The sequence below is a fragment of the Schistocerca nitens genome, chromosome 12, assembly GCF_023898315.1.
Source record: "Schistocerca nitens isolate TAMUIC-IGC-003100 chromosome 12, iqSchNite1.1, whole genome shotgun sequence".
Taxonomy (NCBI): Eukaryota; Metazoa; Arthropoda; class Insecta; order Orthoptera; family Acrididae; genus Schistocerca; species Schistocerca nitens.
Window position 1 is genome coordinate 123,838,334 of NC_064625.1, and position 15,921 is coordinate 123,854,254.

At 46.0% G+C, this 15,921-nt stretch overlaps 1 protein-coding gene across 1 annotated transcript in view; it reads left to right on the forward strand.

Annotated features, from left to right (window-relative positions):
- LOC126214950 (uncharacterized) overlaps nt 1-15,921 on the forward strand; it is a 154,881-nt gene that overhangs the window by 132,882 nt on the left and 6,078 nt on the right. The window contains exon 26 of the mRNA XM_049941586.1: nt 11,936-12,110. Within this exon, the coding sequence (XP_049797543.1) occupies nt 11,936-12,110 (175 nt within the window). The remainder of the gene's footprint in view (nt 1-11,935; nt 12,111-15,921) is intronic.

Genomic DNA, 15,921 nt, shown 5'->3' on the forward strand with positions numbered 1-15,921 from the left:
CTCGAAAAATAAGCTTCACACGAAAAAAAAATGTGTAGAATGCATAGTTGATTATTTTCGAGGGGGACATCTGCCGGTGCTAAAATTAGCCCGCCACCCCAGCCCCCTGGGGGTGGGGCGGGGGGCAACTTTAAAATTTCAAACGGGAACCCCCATTTTTTATTGCAGAATCAGACTCTACATATAAAACTACGTACATTTTGAATGATGACTAACTGACAACCTCAGCTGCTGACAGGTGTTGTTGTTATACCTCGATGTGGACAGCTGAAAATGTGTGCCCCGACCGAGACTCGAACCCGGGATCTCCTGCTTACATGGCAGACGCTCTATCCATTTTTTTTTTTTTTTTTTTTTTTTTTTTGATCGTTGTGTTTGGTCGTTGCGGACGTCGCAAGACATCCTGTTCAAGTTCGGTGGTTGATCTTTCCACTCAGTTTTTTATTACAGAGGCCAACCGGCTCTCTGACCGAACACGCTGAGCTACCGTGCCGGCTAGAATGAAACTTCCTGGCAGATTAAAACTGTGTGCCCGACCGAGACTCGAACTCGGGACCTTTGCCTTTCGCGATCCATCTGAGCCACCGAGGACACAGATGAATAGCGCGACTGCAGGGACTTATCCCTTGCACGCTTCCCGTGAGACTCACATTCCCAACTGTCCACAATTCTACATATGTATTGTACCTTATAGACATTTGCCCACCCACTCATTACTCGCGCACGCGCTGGCGATTCCCGTAAGAGTTTGGGCAACCTGTGCGCATTCGCACAGACAAAGGTCAATGGCTAGGTAGCCTTTAACTATATATACAAAGACAGTAACTTGTTCTCGAAAGAACAGTTATTGTTGATGACCGTGCAGCTTTTCCCTGAAATAAATGATGACTAACTGACAACCTCAGCTGCTGACAGGTGTTGCTGTTATACCTCGATGTGGACAGCTGAAAATGTGTGCCCCGACCGGGACTCGAACCCGGGATCTCCTGCTTACATGGCATCGAGGTATAACAACAACACCTGTCGGCAGCTGAGGTTGTCAGTTAGTCATCATTTATTTCAGGGAAAAGCTGCACGGTCAACAACAGTAATCTGTTCTTTCGAGAACAAGTTACTGTCTTTGTATATATACGTACATTTTGTCTTAAACGTTTGTTTTGGTTCTTGGTAGTTGGCGCTGTAATTCAAGAAAATCCATGTTCTCATTTTTGCGTGGAAAATGGTTACGGATAAATAAAAAATACTGATTTACTTCGTAAATTTTGATTCGCTAAAACTAAAACTCTCCCTCTCTCCCCATATGGTGGGGTTTGAGAGAGAGGAATTAGAGTTTTACAGATGTTTACCCACGTATCCGAATCTGCGGAAAAAATTAATATTTGGGTTTCCTGTTTCGATTCGTGAACTCAAATGAAATCCCTGGAGGAAAGAGGACGCTCTTTTCGCGAGGCACGACTGCAGAAATTCAGAGAAGCGGCAGCTGAAGCCGACTGCAGAACGATTCCACTGCCGCCGATGTACGTTTGGAGTGAGGACTGCGAAGATGTGATACGGGAAATTGGGGCTCGTACGGAGGCGTACAGGCAGTCGCTTTTCCCTCGCTGTGTTTGCAGGTGGAACAGTAAAGGCCTAGTAGTACAGGCTACCCTCCACCACGCACCGTGCCGTGGCTCGCGGAGTATGTATCTAGACGTAGATGTAGACGTAGCGGCTGTCCCAAATAGTACCGCTCAGGTCTCAGAGCGGAGCCATTTTCGTCAAAACTGACGGCGTCTTTACAATGACAAAAATGGCTCTAAGCACTATGGAACTTAACATCTGAGGTCGTCAGTCTCCGAGACTTAGAACTACTTAAAACTAACTAATCTAAGGACATCACGCACATCCATACCCGAGGCAGGATTCGAACCTGCGACCGTAGCAGCAGCGCGGTTCCGGACTGAAGCGCCTAGAACCGATCGGACACAGCGACCGGCTTTACAATGATAGTCCGTTCTTATACTGCGCATCTTGAGATCTGTTGAAACGAATGTTTGACATTAAGTAACCAGTCTCAGACACACACATGATAAACACAGGGAAGTCATAAACTCATTCCCAGATCACAAAAATGTACTTCTGAGGAACTGCTAGATGCAACTACGCGGTTTGCTGCAAATGGTACCTTAACCCGCACAGTGTTTTATGGATACACTTCCGCATGCCCTTCGGTTGTTGCCCAAATATGATCCAGTTCAATGGTCGCCAAATTTATGAATATTGTGAACTATTGTAGCGTGTTTATACCCTGTTGTTGGACGCCAAATGAAACTAGGACAGAAATATGAACTTTTCAAATAATCTTACATTTACGATAATGATCGAAGCAGACGAAATAAATTAAAATTTGGGCTGCGGTCGGGACTCGAACACGGGTCTCCTTGCTTGCTAGGCAGAAATGCTAACCAGTACACCACAGCAGTACGACGGTCAACATTGCTCCACAAATTACCTAAGCCGAGTGCCCTCCGCAACACAAACTTCATTTTTCCCTTACATATTGTCACTACTGCCAGGGCTCTCCTTGCACCATTGGTGATCTTGTAGATCTTATAATAAACACATTTAAGTCTCTTTTTATTATTTACGATAATGACCGAAGGTACAAAGAAGTCCCATTACGTCCAATGCTGGGGTGCTTGTCAACATCGGAGAGCCCTGGCAGTATTGACAATATACACTCCTGGAAATGGAAAAAAGAACACATTGACACCGATGTGTCAGACCCACCATACTTGCTCCGGACACTGCGAGAGGGCTGTACAAGCAATGATCACACGCACGGCACAGCGGACACACCAGGAACCGCGGTGTTGGCCGTCGAATGGCGCTAGCTGCGCAGCATTTGTGCACCGCCGCCGTCAGTGTCAGCCAGTTTGCCGTGGCATACGGAGCTCCATCGCAGTCTTTAACACTGGTAGCATGCCGCGACAGCGTGGACGTGAACCGTATGTGCAGTTGACGGACTTTGAGCGAGGGCGTATAGTGGGCATGCGGGAGGCCGGGTGGACGTACCGCCGAATTGCTCAACACGTGGGGCGTGAGGTCTCCACAGTACATCGATGTTGTCGCCAGTGGTCGGCGGAAGGTGCACGTGCCCGTCGACCTGGGACCGGACCGCAGCGACGCACGGATGCACGCCAAGACCGTAGGATCCTACGCAGTGCCGTAGGGGACCGCACCGCCACTTCCCAGCAAATTAGGGACACTGTTGCTCCTGGGGTATCGGCGAGGACCATTCGCAACCGTCTCCATGAAGCTGGGCTACGGTCCCGCACACCGTTAGGCCGTCTTCCGCTCACGCCCCAACATCGTGCAGCCCGCCTCCAGTGGTGTCGCGACAGGCGTGAATGGAGGGACGAATGGAGACGTGTCGTCTTCAGCGATGAGAGTCGCTTCTGCCTTGGTGCCAATGATGGTCGTATGCGTGTTTGGCGCCGTGCAGGTGAGCGCCACAATCAGGACTGCATACGACCGAGGCACACAGGGCCAACACCCGGCATCATGGTGTGGGGAGCGATCTCCTACACTGGCCGTACACCACTGGTGATCGTCGAGGGGACACTGAATAGTGCACGGTACATCCAAACCGTCATCGAACCCATCGTTCTACCATTCCTAGACCGGCAAGGGAACTTGCTGTTCCAACAGGACAATGCACGTCCGCATGTATCCCGTGCCACCCAACGTGCTCTAGAAGGTGTAAGTCAACTACCCTGGCCAGCAAGATCTCCGGATCTGTCCCCCATTGAGCATGTTTGGGACTGGATGAAGCGTCGTCTCACGCGGTCTGCACGTCCGGCACGAACGCTGGTCCAACTGAGGCGCCAGGTGGAAATGGCATGGCAAGCCGTTCCACAGGACTACATCCAGCATCTCTACGATCGTCTCCATGGGAGAATAGCAGCCTGCATTGCTGCGAAAGGTGGATATACACTGTACTAGTGCCGACATTGTGCATGCTCTGTTGCCTGTGTCTATGTGCCTGTGGTTCTGTCAGTGTGATCATGTGATGTATCTGACCCCAGGAATGTGTCAATAAAGTTTCCCCTTCCTGGGACAATGAATTCACGGTGTTCTTTTTTCCATTTCCAGGAGTGTATAATGGAGAAATGAATTGAAGTTTGTGGTGGGGAGGGCACTCAGCTTAAATAGTTCGTGCAGCAATGTTGACCATCGTTCTGCGGTGGAGTAATCGTTAGCATATCTACCCCGCAAGTAAGAAGACCCGGGGGCGAATCCTGGGTGTAGCACAAATTTTAATTGATTTCGTCTCCTTCGATCATTGTCGTAGATGACAATAATAAGAGACTTAAATGTCTCAGGGAAACATTTAATTACAAAACCTTACATTTCTTTAGTGCTTATAAACTAGCATTTCTAGTATACAGGATTAATCACATAAAACTTGCACCGCACATATTGGGAAATGGAACGTGCTATTCATGTGTGTTTGTCACATAATGGACTGGTAGTCGGTGCTAGTCCGCGGCTTCTTGCGGATGGGGTCCTGGGCTCGACTCCCAGCGGGGTCAGGAATTTTCCCTGCTTCAAGATGACTGGGTGTTGTTGTGTCGTCTTCATCATGATCATCATGATCATCATCATGATCATCATCATCATCATCATCATTCCTCCCCATTAAGGTCGGAGGAAGGCACTGGCACACCACCTCTGCTAAGACCTTGCCTAGTAGATGGAGTGGGTATCCGGCATTGTCACCTACCTACACTCCTTGGAGTATGGGACCTCGTCATCATCAGTCGGGGCTAGTACTGTTAGCCAATAAACAGATTGTAATAATACTTAAAATGTGTATTTTTTTTGCAAACAATGGCTGTTGACATTAATACACTGATAGTAGGGGAAATCAGAATGTCAGTGGTGTTTGTCGCAGGATTCTAATGAGAGTAGTTTGCAATGTATCTTATTTTGAATAGTGTACACACCGACATTTGTTTTTGGCAGTCAACCTGCGCTAGTTGCCAGGTACGATGTCGTGTTTGCTTACAGTGTGTTCCTTCAGTACACTGCGACTTGCTCGTCACTCAGTGAATGGCAGTCCAAGCAGTGGGTCTTGAGCGGACGATGGGCAACAAGTGAGGACAGAAGAGGGGTAATTAATGTTGTTGCTGCTGTTGCTGCTGATCCGCGCGTTATCCCCCACGCTGTCACACCAGGAAGTGGGATCAGTCAGGCAACTGTCTCACACCTTCTCTGTCGACGTAAGTTCGACCCCTATCACATCGCTCTGCAGCAAGAGCTGCATGGAAACAATTATGAGAATCATGTTAACTTCTGTATATGGGTATTAAGACAGGAGACAAGTCTCGATACTTCCTCAGCTGGAATGTCAGCGTCCGTGGAGTGTGGAGTTGTAGTGTGGGATAGCGAACCATCAGCTCGTAGGCCTGTGTTTTATGGATGGAACATAGAACGCACCGAAGTGTCACTGCCTCCTAATAGACCATCTTCCACGGATGCTAGAGGACGTTCCTCTGCAGCCTAGAAGGTGCCTGCGGTACCAACATGGTAGGTGTCCAGCCCATACTGCACCGAGTACTGCACCATGTCTTCAGGAATTGTTTCCAAATTGTTGCACTGGACGCAGAGGACCTGTGCCTCAGCTAGGCTGTACCCCGGATTTGACACCTGTACACTTTTTTGATGTGGGGAATGCTGAAAGACGCTGCCTACAAGGGCATACCAACTACAGCCGATGATAAGGAGCGACGTACCACTGCAGCCTGCTCGGACATCTCGGCTGAAATGCTGGCACGAGTCCATGGAAGCGTGTACTGCTGCTGCCGGTGGTCATTTTGAACTCGACCTGTGATGACCAGTCGTCTCCTTGCTGTTCAGAGTCCTCATAACTTGTCTTGTTGGTAAGGTGTGCTATTACAGGTATTGTACAAGTGTCGGTGTGGGAACTTTTCAAAATACGATGTCTCGTAAACGACACACTAGAATCCTGCAACAAACACCACTCACATTCTAATGTCCCTACTTTTAGTGTGTTAGTGACAATAGGCATTGATCCATTTTAAAAAATGTACGTTTGCACAAGAAATGCACTTTTTAAGTATTATTACAATCTGTGTAATGGCTAAGAATGCGAACCACTGGCTACCACTCCATTGTGTGAGAACCGTACGCCAATAGCACTTTCCGTTTCCGCAATATTTGCGGTGCAAGTTTTGGGTGATTAACCAGGTGTATGAATTTTAATTGAACTGTGTATAAGGAAAATTAAACTGAATTGTACATAAGAAAAAGAAATTGAAATATTGAAATTGAATTGTGTGTTACAAAAAGAAATGTTTTAAGAACACAGACTTCCGAAGCCTTCTTTTTGATAGTGATTACAATTCTTCTGGGTATTATGCCGCGTCATTTCTGAAACTAACAACAATAATAAACTAAAACCGACGTTTCGGCCGAATTGCAACGGCCTTCCTCATGGCACGGCTGGTTTTGCATGGGGATGTTGTTGTTGTGGTCTTCAGTCCTGAGACTGGTTTGATGCAGCTCTCCATGCTACTCTATCCTGTGCAAGCTTCTTCATCTCCCAGTACCTACTGCAACCTACATCCTTCTGAATCTGCTTAGTGTATTCATCTCTTGGTCTCCCTCTACGATTTTTACCCTCCACGCTACCCTCCAATACTAAATTGGTGATCCCTTGATGCATCAGAACATGTCCTACCAACCGGTCCCGTCTTCTGGTCAAGTTGTGCCACAAACTTCTCTTCTCCCCAATCCTATTCAGTACTTCCTCATTAGTTATGTGATCTACCCATTTAATCTTCAGCATTCTTCTGTAGCACCACATTTCGAAAGCTTCTATTCTCTTCTTGTCCAAACTATTTATCGTCCATGTTTCACTTCCATACATGGCTACACTCCATACAAATACTTTCAGAAATGACTTCCTGACACTTAAATCTATACTCGATGTTAACAAATTTCTCTTCTTCAGAAACGATTTCTTGCCATTGCCAGTCTACATTTTATATCCTCTCTACTTCGACAATCATCAGTTATTTTGCTCCCCAAATAGCAAAACTCCTTTACTACTTTAAGTGTCTCATTTCCTCATCTAATTCCCTCAGCATCACCCGACTTCATTAGACTACATTCCATTATCCTCGTTTTGCTTTTGTTGATGTTCATCTTATGTCCTCCTTTCAAGACACTGTCCCTTCCATTCAACTGCTCTTCCAAGTCCTTTTCTGTCTCTGACAGAATTACAATGTCATCGGCGAACCTCAAAGTTTTTATTTCTTCTCCATGGATTTTAATACCTACTCCGAATTTTTCTTTTGTTTCCTTTACTGCTTGCTCAATATACAGATTCAATAACATCGGGGAGAGGCCACAACCCTGTCTTACTCCCTTCCCAACCACTGCTTCCCTTTCATGTCCCTCGACTCTTATAACTGCCATCTGGTTTCTGTACAAATTGTAAATAGCCTTTCGCTCCCTGTATTTTACCCCTGCCACCTTTAGAATTTGAAAGAGAGTATTCCAGTCAACATTGTCAAAAGATTTCTCTAAGTCTACAAATGCTAGAAACGTAGGTTTGCCTTTTCTTAATCTTTCTTCTAAGATAAATCGTAAGGTCAGTATTGCCTCACGTGTTCCAGTGTTTCTACGGAATTCAAACTGATCTTCCCAGAGGTTGGCTTCTATTAGTTTTTCCATTCGTCTGTAAAGAATTCGCGTTAGTATTTTGCAGCTGTGACTTATTAAACTGATAGTTCGGTAATTTTCACATCTGTCAACACCTGCTTTCTTTGGGATTGGAATTATTATATTCTTCTTGAAGTCTGAGGGTATTTCGCCTGTTTCATACATCTTGCTCACCAGATGGTAGAGTTTTGTAATGACTGGCTCTCCCAAGGCGATCAGTAGTTCCAATGGAATGTTGTCTACTCCGGGGGCCTTGTTTCGACTCAGGTCTGTCAGTGCTCTGTCAAACTCTTCACGCAGTATCGTATCTCCCATTTCATCTTCATCTACATCCTCTTCCATTTCCATAATATTGTCCTCAAGTACATCGCCCTTGTATAGACCTTCTATATACTCCTTCCACCTTTCTGCTTTCCCTTCTTTGCTTAGAACTGGGTTTCCATCTGAGCTCTTGATATTCATACAAGTCGTTCTCTTATCTCCAAAGGTCTCTCTAATTTTCCTGTAGGCGGTATCTATCTTACCCCTAGTGAGATAAGCCTCTACATCCTTACATTTGTCCTCTAGCCATCCCTGCTTAGCCATTTTGCACTTCCTGTCGATCTCATTTTTGAGACGTTTGTGTTCCTTTTTGCCTGCTTCCTTTACTGCATTTTTATATTTTCTCCTTTCATCAATTAAATTCAATATTTCTTCTGTTACCCAAGGATTTCTACTACACCTCGTCTTTTTACCTACTTGATCCTCTGCTGCCTTCACTACTTCATCCCTCAAAGCTACCCATTCTTCTTCTACTGTATTTCTTTCCCCCATTCCTGTCAATTGTTCCCTTATGCTGTCCCTGAAACTCTGTACAACCTCTGGTTCTTTCAGTTTATCCAGGTCCCATCTCATTTAAGTCCCACCTTTTTGCAGTTCCTTCAGTTTTAATCTACAGGTCATAACCAACAGATTGTGGTTAGAGTCCACATCTGCCCCTGGAAATGTCTTACAATTTAAAACCTGGTTCCTAAATCTCTTTCTTACCATTATATAATCTATGTGATACCTTTTAGTATCTCCAGGGTTCTCCCATGTATACAACCTTCTATCATGATTCTATTTACTACAGACTATCGATGTCTGACGACACTGTTGTAAAACCTTTAATTGTCCCTCTAATATGATTGGCTAGTCATGAAGTAAGGGAAGAGGCTATTCCTGGATGTCCATGTCGTCAACGATTGGTAGCTGTCCGCCAATCAGCGTTCGGCTTCTGGTCGGCAAGTTTTGCTCCTGGTGTGCGCGGAAGTGGACTGACAGTTGCTCTACAGATACGCCCGTGTCCCGTGTAGCTTCTGCCCCGCGACCGCTCGCGGCCCGTTGGACTGGGATGGCCGGCAGCCAGGACGCCGGGAGTTTGTAGCCATCTTCTCTGTTGATGTCGTCAGGCTGCTTAATAATTTCGAAAGCCTCCAGTATTTTGCCTTCTCGCATCCACGATTCTTTCGCCAGTACTCGGGCCTCCTAGAACCTGATAGGTTGTCCCCAGTCACGGAAGTGTTCCGTTATCGCCGATTTATTGTTCGTACATAGCGTTCGTGTTCTGTTACTCGTAAGGCGGCCGGAGTGGCCAAGCGGTTCTAGGCGCTACAGTCTGGAACCGCGGGACCGCTACGGTCGCAGGTTCGAATCCTGCCTCGGGCATGGATGTGTGTGATGTCCTTAGGTTAGTTAGGTTTAAGTAGTTCTACGTTCTAGGGGACTGGTGACCTCAGAAGTTAAGTCCCATAGTGCTCAGAGCCATTTTTTTGTTACGCGTAAGCTGACAGGTCTCCCTGTTTCTCCTATGTAGGCAGCTCCGCACTCACACCGTAGTTTGTGAACACCTGCAGTGCTACCAATCTTTGACGACATGGACACCCACGAATATCTTCTTTCCTTCCATCTTCCCTTTCATCATAACTAGCCAATCATATTAGAGGGGCAATTAAAAGTTTTACAATAGTGATGTCAGACATCGATTGTCTGTAATAAATAGAAGCACCTATGTAAGACGTCGTGGTCTCCTGACCTTCATTGCTTACATATTCCGTCCTCACAATCATATTCCGCACATCAAGACGCTTCATTCGAACCCAAACTCGATAAGACAAAGTCAATGTTGTATGCATTGATGTAAAGGATATGCAAATAACTAATAAATCGCAATTGCGCACTGTGGTTGAAATACTCGAGGCTGGCGTACACACATACATTCCAGACACGACGGTCACAGGAGCTTTTAGTTTGAGAGAGGCAACCGCACGCCAGGAGCCCAGTCCCAACCCATCTACGTCGGCCAGTGACCGCCCGTAGAGCAGACAGCGTTCGCCCGAGGGAAAGGAGGAACGACCAAGTGTTCGGCTTAAAAGCAAATTCCGCTACATTGTGTGGGAGCGGCCAGCCTACGCATTCTTTACACATAGCGCGCAGTTTCAGAGATTTTAACAGGGAGATAGCAAACGCGAAACGCCGATACTACAAATTTCCGGATTGGTCGCCTTGCCGGCTGCGGTGGTCTCGCGGTTCTAGGCGCTCAGTCCGGAACCGCGCGACTGCTACGGTCGCAGGTTCGAATCCTGCCTCGGGCATGGATGTGTGTGACGTCCTTAGGTTAGTTCTAAGTTCTAGGGGACTGATGACCACAGATGTCCCATAGTCCCATAGTGCTCAGAGCCATTTGAACCATTTTTTGGTCGCCTTAAACGAAACGTCATTCTCCCGTTTTAGAAGAGCAATGCTGATTCGCATACGATATTTCTGGCGCCTCGAGCTGAAGGAATGATGGAAGAGACCGAAAGATATACCCCTTCACGTCTGGCGTGGAGAAGCGCCGTTCTGTTGTCACTCTTGGAGTGAGAACACGTAACAAGAGCGTGCGCGCTCGTACGTGGACTCGAAAGAGCGAGGAACAAGTCTCTCCTCAGTACTTCACTGGGAGAGCACCTCTGTCAAGAGCGAATTGAAGTGCGACTCTCTATATTGAGTCCTTGCAATTAAGCGTTGTTCACTGTGTTGGCCAGCACACTTATCGTGCGGTGTGAACGGACAGAGTTATAGTTAAACGCCTGCGAGCGAATTTTTGAGTGGCATCGCGGTGGACTGGTTATCTGACCGGTGTACCACGCCAATAGTTAGACTAGGGGCGAATAGGAATCCTTGACTTCATCAAGGCATAGGGAGAGTTTGTTTGGCGAAGGTCAATCCAGATAGAACGAGAGTTATCTTATTTGTCAGAAGCGAACGGCGCAGACAGCAGTCATCGCAGCTTACGGTATTGTGCGCTACAGCTCTTGCGAGCCCCATAGTTCCTCCACAACAGCACACTTCACTGCATTTCACACGCAACAGCCTCGACCGTACCTAGCAACAATCTAAAGGATGTTTATTCAAGTTGAGTAGGCGCGCCTCTCAGCCATTCTCCCAAGTCAACAACCATCTTAAACTTTGTATAGAAATTTAATTAGCAAATCCTATCCTTGAGAGGTAACTTCACATTCCGAAAAGAACCAGGATATAACTTGTTCACTTCATAACTAAAAGTGCCATTGTGATTTTTCAGAATTTTTGCAAAATAAATAATAATTTTCTTAGTTTCATGCTTTTCTTACACTAACTAGCACTACTCCAGTACCCAAGTATCCTACTAGTTACGTAAGAAATTTCGTGAATTTTTGTGTCATTTCCTAACAGCGGATGACTCCAGAAGATATTTATTGCTGAAAGTTTTTCAGGCATTTCTCTTTAGAACGTTAGGAGCGTCTGTCTGACTTCTGTAGTAGTGTGGGGGTGGGAATTGCATCTTGCAGGAGCCACAGGGTAAAAGGTACATCTCATATTAACCCGTTGCGCAGAATAACAGATCAACCCCACGCAAAATCAGTCGTGCCCTGAGGAAGGCCATTGCAATTCGGCGGAAACGTCAGTTTTAGTTTATTATTGTTGTTAATCGTAGCAATGACGTGGCATAATACCCAGAAGAATTTTAATCATTATCAAAACGGAATGTATAAGAGAAAGAAATTGAAATCGAATTGTAACTGAAAAAGAAACAGAAGTGGTATTTAGAGTAGTGAATTTCAGTTGTAACAATAGATTTTTTTTTCTGTGTTGTCAGACTTGTGCTAAGCCATTAGTGTACGAGACAGCGGTCCAGGCTGTATGGTGTCGTGTTGTGCTGCAGGGCACGCAAGGTGTACGTGGGCGGGCTGCTCTTCTACAGCGCTGGCATGGCGCTCATGGCGCTGACCAAGGGCCGCGTCGGCGTCATCCTCTTCTCGTGGACGGCCGGCGTCATGTACTCGACGCTCTTCACCATGCCCTACCTGCTGGTCGCGCACTACCACGCCTCCGGCACGGTACGGCCGCAGCTCTCCTCCTGCGCACGCCACACTCTCTCTGGGCTGCCGTCTCCACGCTTCACCCTTCAGCCGGCACTCTGACACAACTTTAATATACATGCTTATTCTGATGGTCCCATTTCCAAATATTTGTATGTATTCAAGTAAAAATCCAAGCTTTTTCACCATTGAAAAGGAGAAGTTTCAAAGTTTTTTGCGGGTGGTAAATGGAAATGTCGTGTGGCTATGGTGGCAGGCAGGCAGTGATGGTTTCAGAAGCGGCCAGTAGAGTTCGCGCGCGGCAGTAGGGCCGCCATTCCGTTTCACTGCCAGTCGTGAGTGAGATGGCGGCTGTGGAGCACAAGGTTTTCTGCGTTCTCGAGTTCCAGAAAAGTGAGTCGCACGTTGCAAAATGGTTCAAATGGCTCTGAGCACTATGGGACTTAACTGCTGTGGTCATCAGTCCCCTAGAACGTAGAACTACTTAAACCTAACTAACCTCAGGACATCACACACATCCATGCCCGAGGCAGGATTTGAACCTGAGACCGTAGCGGTCACGCGGTTCCAGACTGTAGCGCCTAGAACAGCTCGGCCACCCCGGCCAGCCGCACCTTGCAGTGCAGCAGGCATTGCGTACCAAATTCGGTATTCGCCCTCCGACTCATTAAAGCATTAGCTGTCGGCTTAAGTAATTTAAGCAGAGTGGGACTGTGTGCAAAGGAAAAAGCACAGGCTGACTGCGTGTGTCAGAGGATGATATCCTACACATCGAGAAAGTTCTGTGCACAGTCCCGGTAAGTCTACCAATAGAGCTAGTCGAGAACTTGGAATATCCCAAGCAACTGTATGGAAAGTTCTGAGACAGCGTTTGCTGTACAGGCCCTACTGATTAAAACTTGTGCACCCTCTCAAACCCCAATGACAAACAGAAGCGTATCGCATTTTGTGGTTATGCGCTAGCGAGGATGGACCACGACGCATTTCTACAGTGTGTAATTTTTAGCGATGAAGCGAAATTCCACTTTAGTGGAAAAGTCAACAGACACAATGTTCGCATGTGGGATTTTGAAAATACACATTCACGATTGCAGTACGAAAGAGACTCAAAGAAGATTGATGTCTTCTGTGCTGTATCCTGTACAAGGGTTGACGGGGCATTGTTCTTTGCCGAAAGAACTGTAACGGGAATCACATACCTGGACACGTTGGAACAATGGCTGTTCCCTCGACTTACAGAAGGTTCCCAGGACTTCATTTTCCAACACATGGAGCTCCGCCCGCTTGGCACTGCGATGCACAAGACTTTTGAAGTCAGTCCCTTCCTCAGTGCTGGATCGGTCGCACGGGACTTGAGCACCTGGCTCTGCACTTCTGGCCACTGAGGTCTCCTGATCTCACACCCTATGACTATTTCTTATTGGGGTTACATGAAGGGAGCTGCTTGTGTCCACCTCTACCGGCCACTCTGAATAATCTCCGGAACCGGATCACCGCTGCCGTGCACCCAGTAACAGCAGATACGCTTTTGCATGTGTGGGACGAGTTTGGCCACCGTGTCGATGTTTGCTGTGCAGCCAGCGGTGGCAATATTTAACATTTATCACATTTATAATTAAATAATTATTAAAACTAATTAAATACAATTTACTAAACAGATATCAAAGATTGCGAGATAACTTTGAAACTTCCGCTTTTCATTGGTATAAAACTTGGAACTTCCTGGATGCTTAAAACTGTGTGCCGGACCGAGACTCGAACTCGGGACCTTTCCCTTTCGCGGGCAAGTGCTCTACCAACTGAGCTCCCCAAGCACGACTCAAGCCCCGTCCTCACAGCTTCAATTGTGCCAGTTCCTCGTCTCCTACTTTCCCAACTTTACAGAAGCTCTCCTGTGAACCTTTCTTTCAGGAGTACTAGTTCTGAAAGTTTTGCAGGAGAGCTTCTGTAAAGTTGGGAAAGTAGGAGACGAGGTACTGGCAGAAGTAAAGCTGTGAGGACAGGGCTTGAGTCGTGATTGGGTAGCTCAGTTGGTAGAGCACTTGCCCGCGAAAGGGAAAGGTCCCGAGTTCGAGTCTCGGTCCGGCACACAGTTTTAATCTGCCGAGAAGTTTCATATCAGCGCACACTCCGCTGCAGACTGAAAATCACATTCTGGTATAAAACTTCTTCATTTTCGGTTTGTACTTGAATAAATACGAAGTTTTGAAAATGTGTCCATGATTTAGAATAACCCTGTAATTTAGTATTGCATTTCCACATGACAGCACTCATTTATTGTGTCCTCTCATCTTTCATCACAAATTACAAACATTACTCTGAAAACAAAAAAGTTCAAAGTTGCAATATTGTCATTTACCTAAGGACAAGGATCCTACTGACATTTAAAAGCGCAGGAGTCTGGAAAATCTCGTCCGTAGTATGTCTACTGTTACAACTTTAATCTACCACACACCAACAACCAGCGAGAGAATTCAGATTACGCAGAAGTATTATGAAAACCAAGTTGCAAGTTAAATACAGTGTGGCTATATTACGTCGGTACATAAATTCGTTGCGTTTTTGTTTTGTATCTCGTTATTTCGGTTGTCATGGATTCATTTAGCGATTGTCATTTATTATTTGTAGTTCGCTGTTGCTATTTGAGTTTACACATTGTCATTTTGTCATTTGTAGATAGTGGACGCCGGAAAATGGGAGTGACAAGTGGAGAAATCTGAACATATCCGACATTTTTTCTGTTTGAATCCAGTGGAAGGGTCACAGCAGTCGATGATGTATGAGACAGGTGAAATACCCTCAGACTTCAAGAAGAATATAATAAATCCAATCCCAAAGAAAGCAGGTGTTGACAGATGTGAAAATAACCGAACAATCAGTTTAATAAGTCATGGCTGCAAAATTCTAATACAAATTCTGTAAAGACGAATGGAAAAACTCCTGTAAGCCGACGTCGGGGAAGATCAGTTTGGATTCCATAGAAATGCTGCAACGCGTGAGGCAATATTGACCCTACGACTTATCTTAGAAGATAGATTAAGGAAAGGCAAACGTACGTTTCTATTATTTCTAGACTTAGAGAAAGCTTTTGACAATGTTGACTGGAATACTCTCTTTCGAATTCCGAAGGTGGTAGGGGTAAAATGCAGGGAGCGAAAGGCTATTTACAATTTGTACAGAAAACAGATGGCAGTTATAAGAGTCAAGGGACATGAAAGGGAAGCAGTGGTTGGGAAGGGAGTGAGACGGGGTTGTAGCCTCTCCCCGATGTTGTGCAATCTGTATATTGAGCAAGCAGTAAAGGAAACTAAAGAAAAATTAGGAGTAGGTACCAAAATCCATGGAGAAGAAATAAAAACTTTAAGGTTCGCCGATGACATTGTAATTCTGTCAGAGACAGCAAAGTACTTGGAAGAGCAGTTGAACGGAATGGACAGTGTCTTGAAAGGAGGGTATAAGATGAACATCAACAGAAACAAAACGAGGATAATGGAATGGGGCCAGCCGCGGTGGTCTCGCGGTTCTAGGCGCGCAGTCCGGAACCGTGTGACTGCTACGGTCGCAGGTTCGAATCCTGCTTCGGGCATGGATGTGTGTGATGTCCTTAGGTTAGTTAGGTTTAAATAGTTCTAAGTTCTAGGGGACTGATGACCACAGCAGTTGAGTCCTATAGTGCTCAGAGCCATTTGAACCATTTTTGATAATGGAATGTAGTCGAATTAAATCAGGTGGTGCTGAAGGAATTAGATTAGGAAACTAAACACTTAAAGTAGTAGATGAGTTTTGCTCACTGGCAAGCAAAATAACTGATGATGGTCGAAGTAGAGAG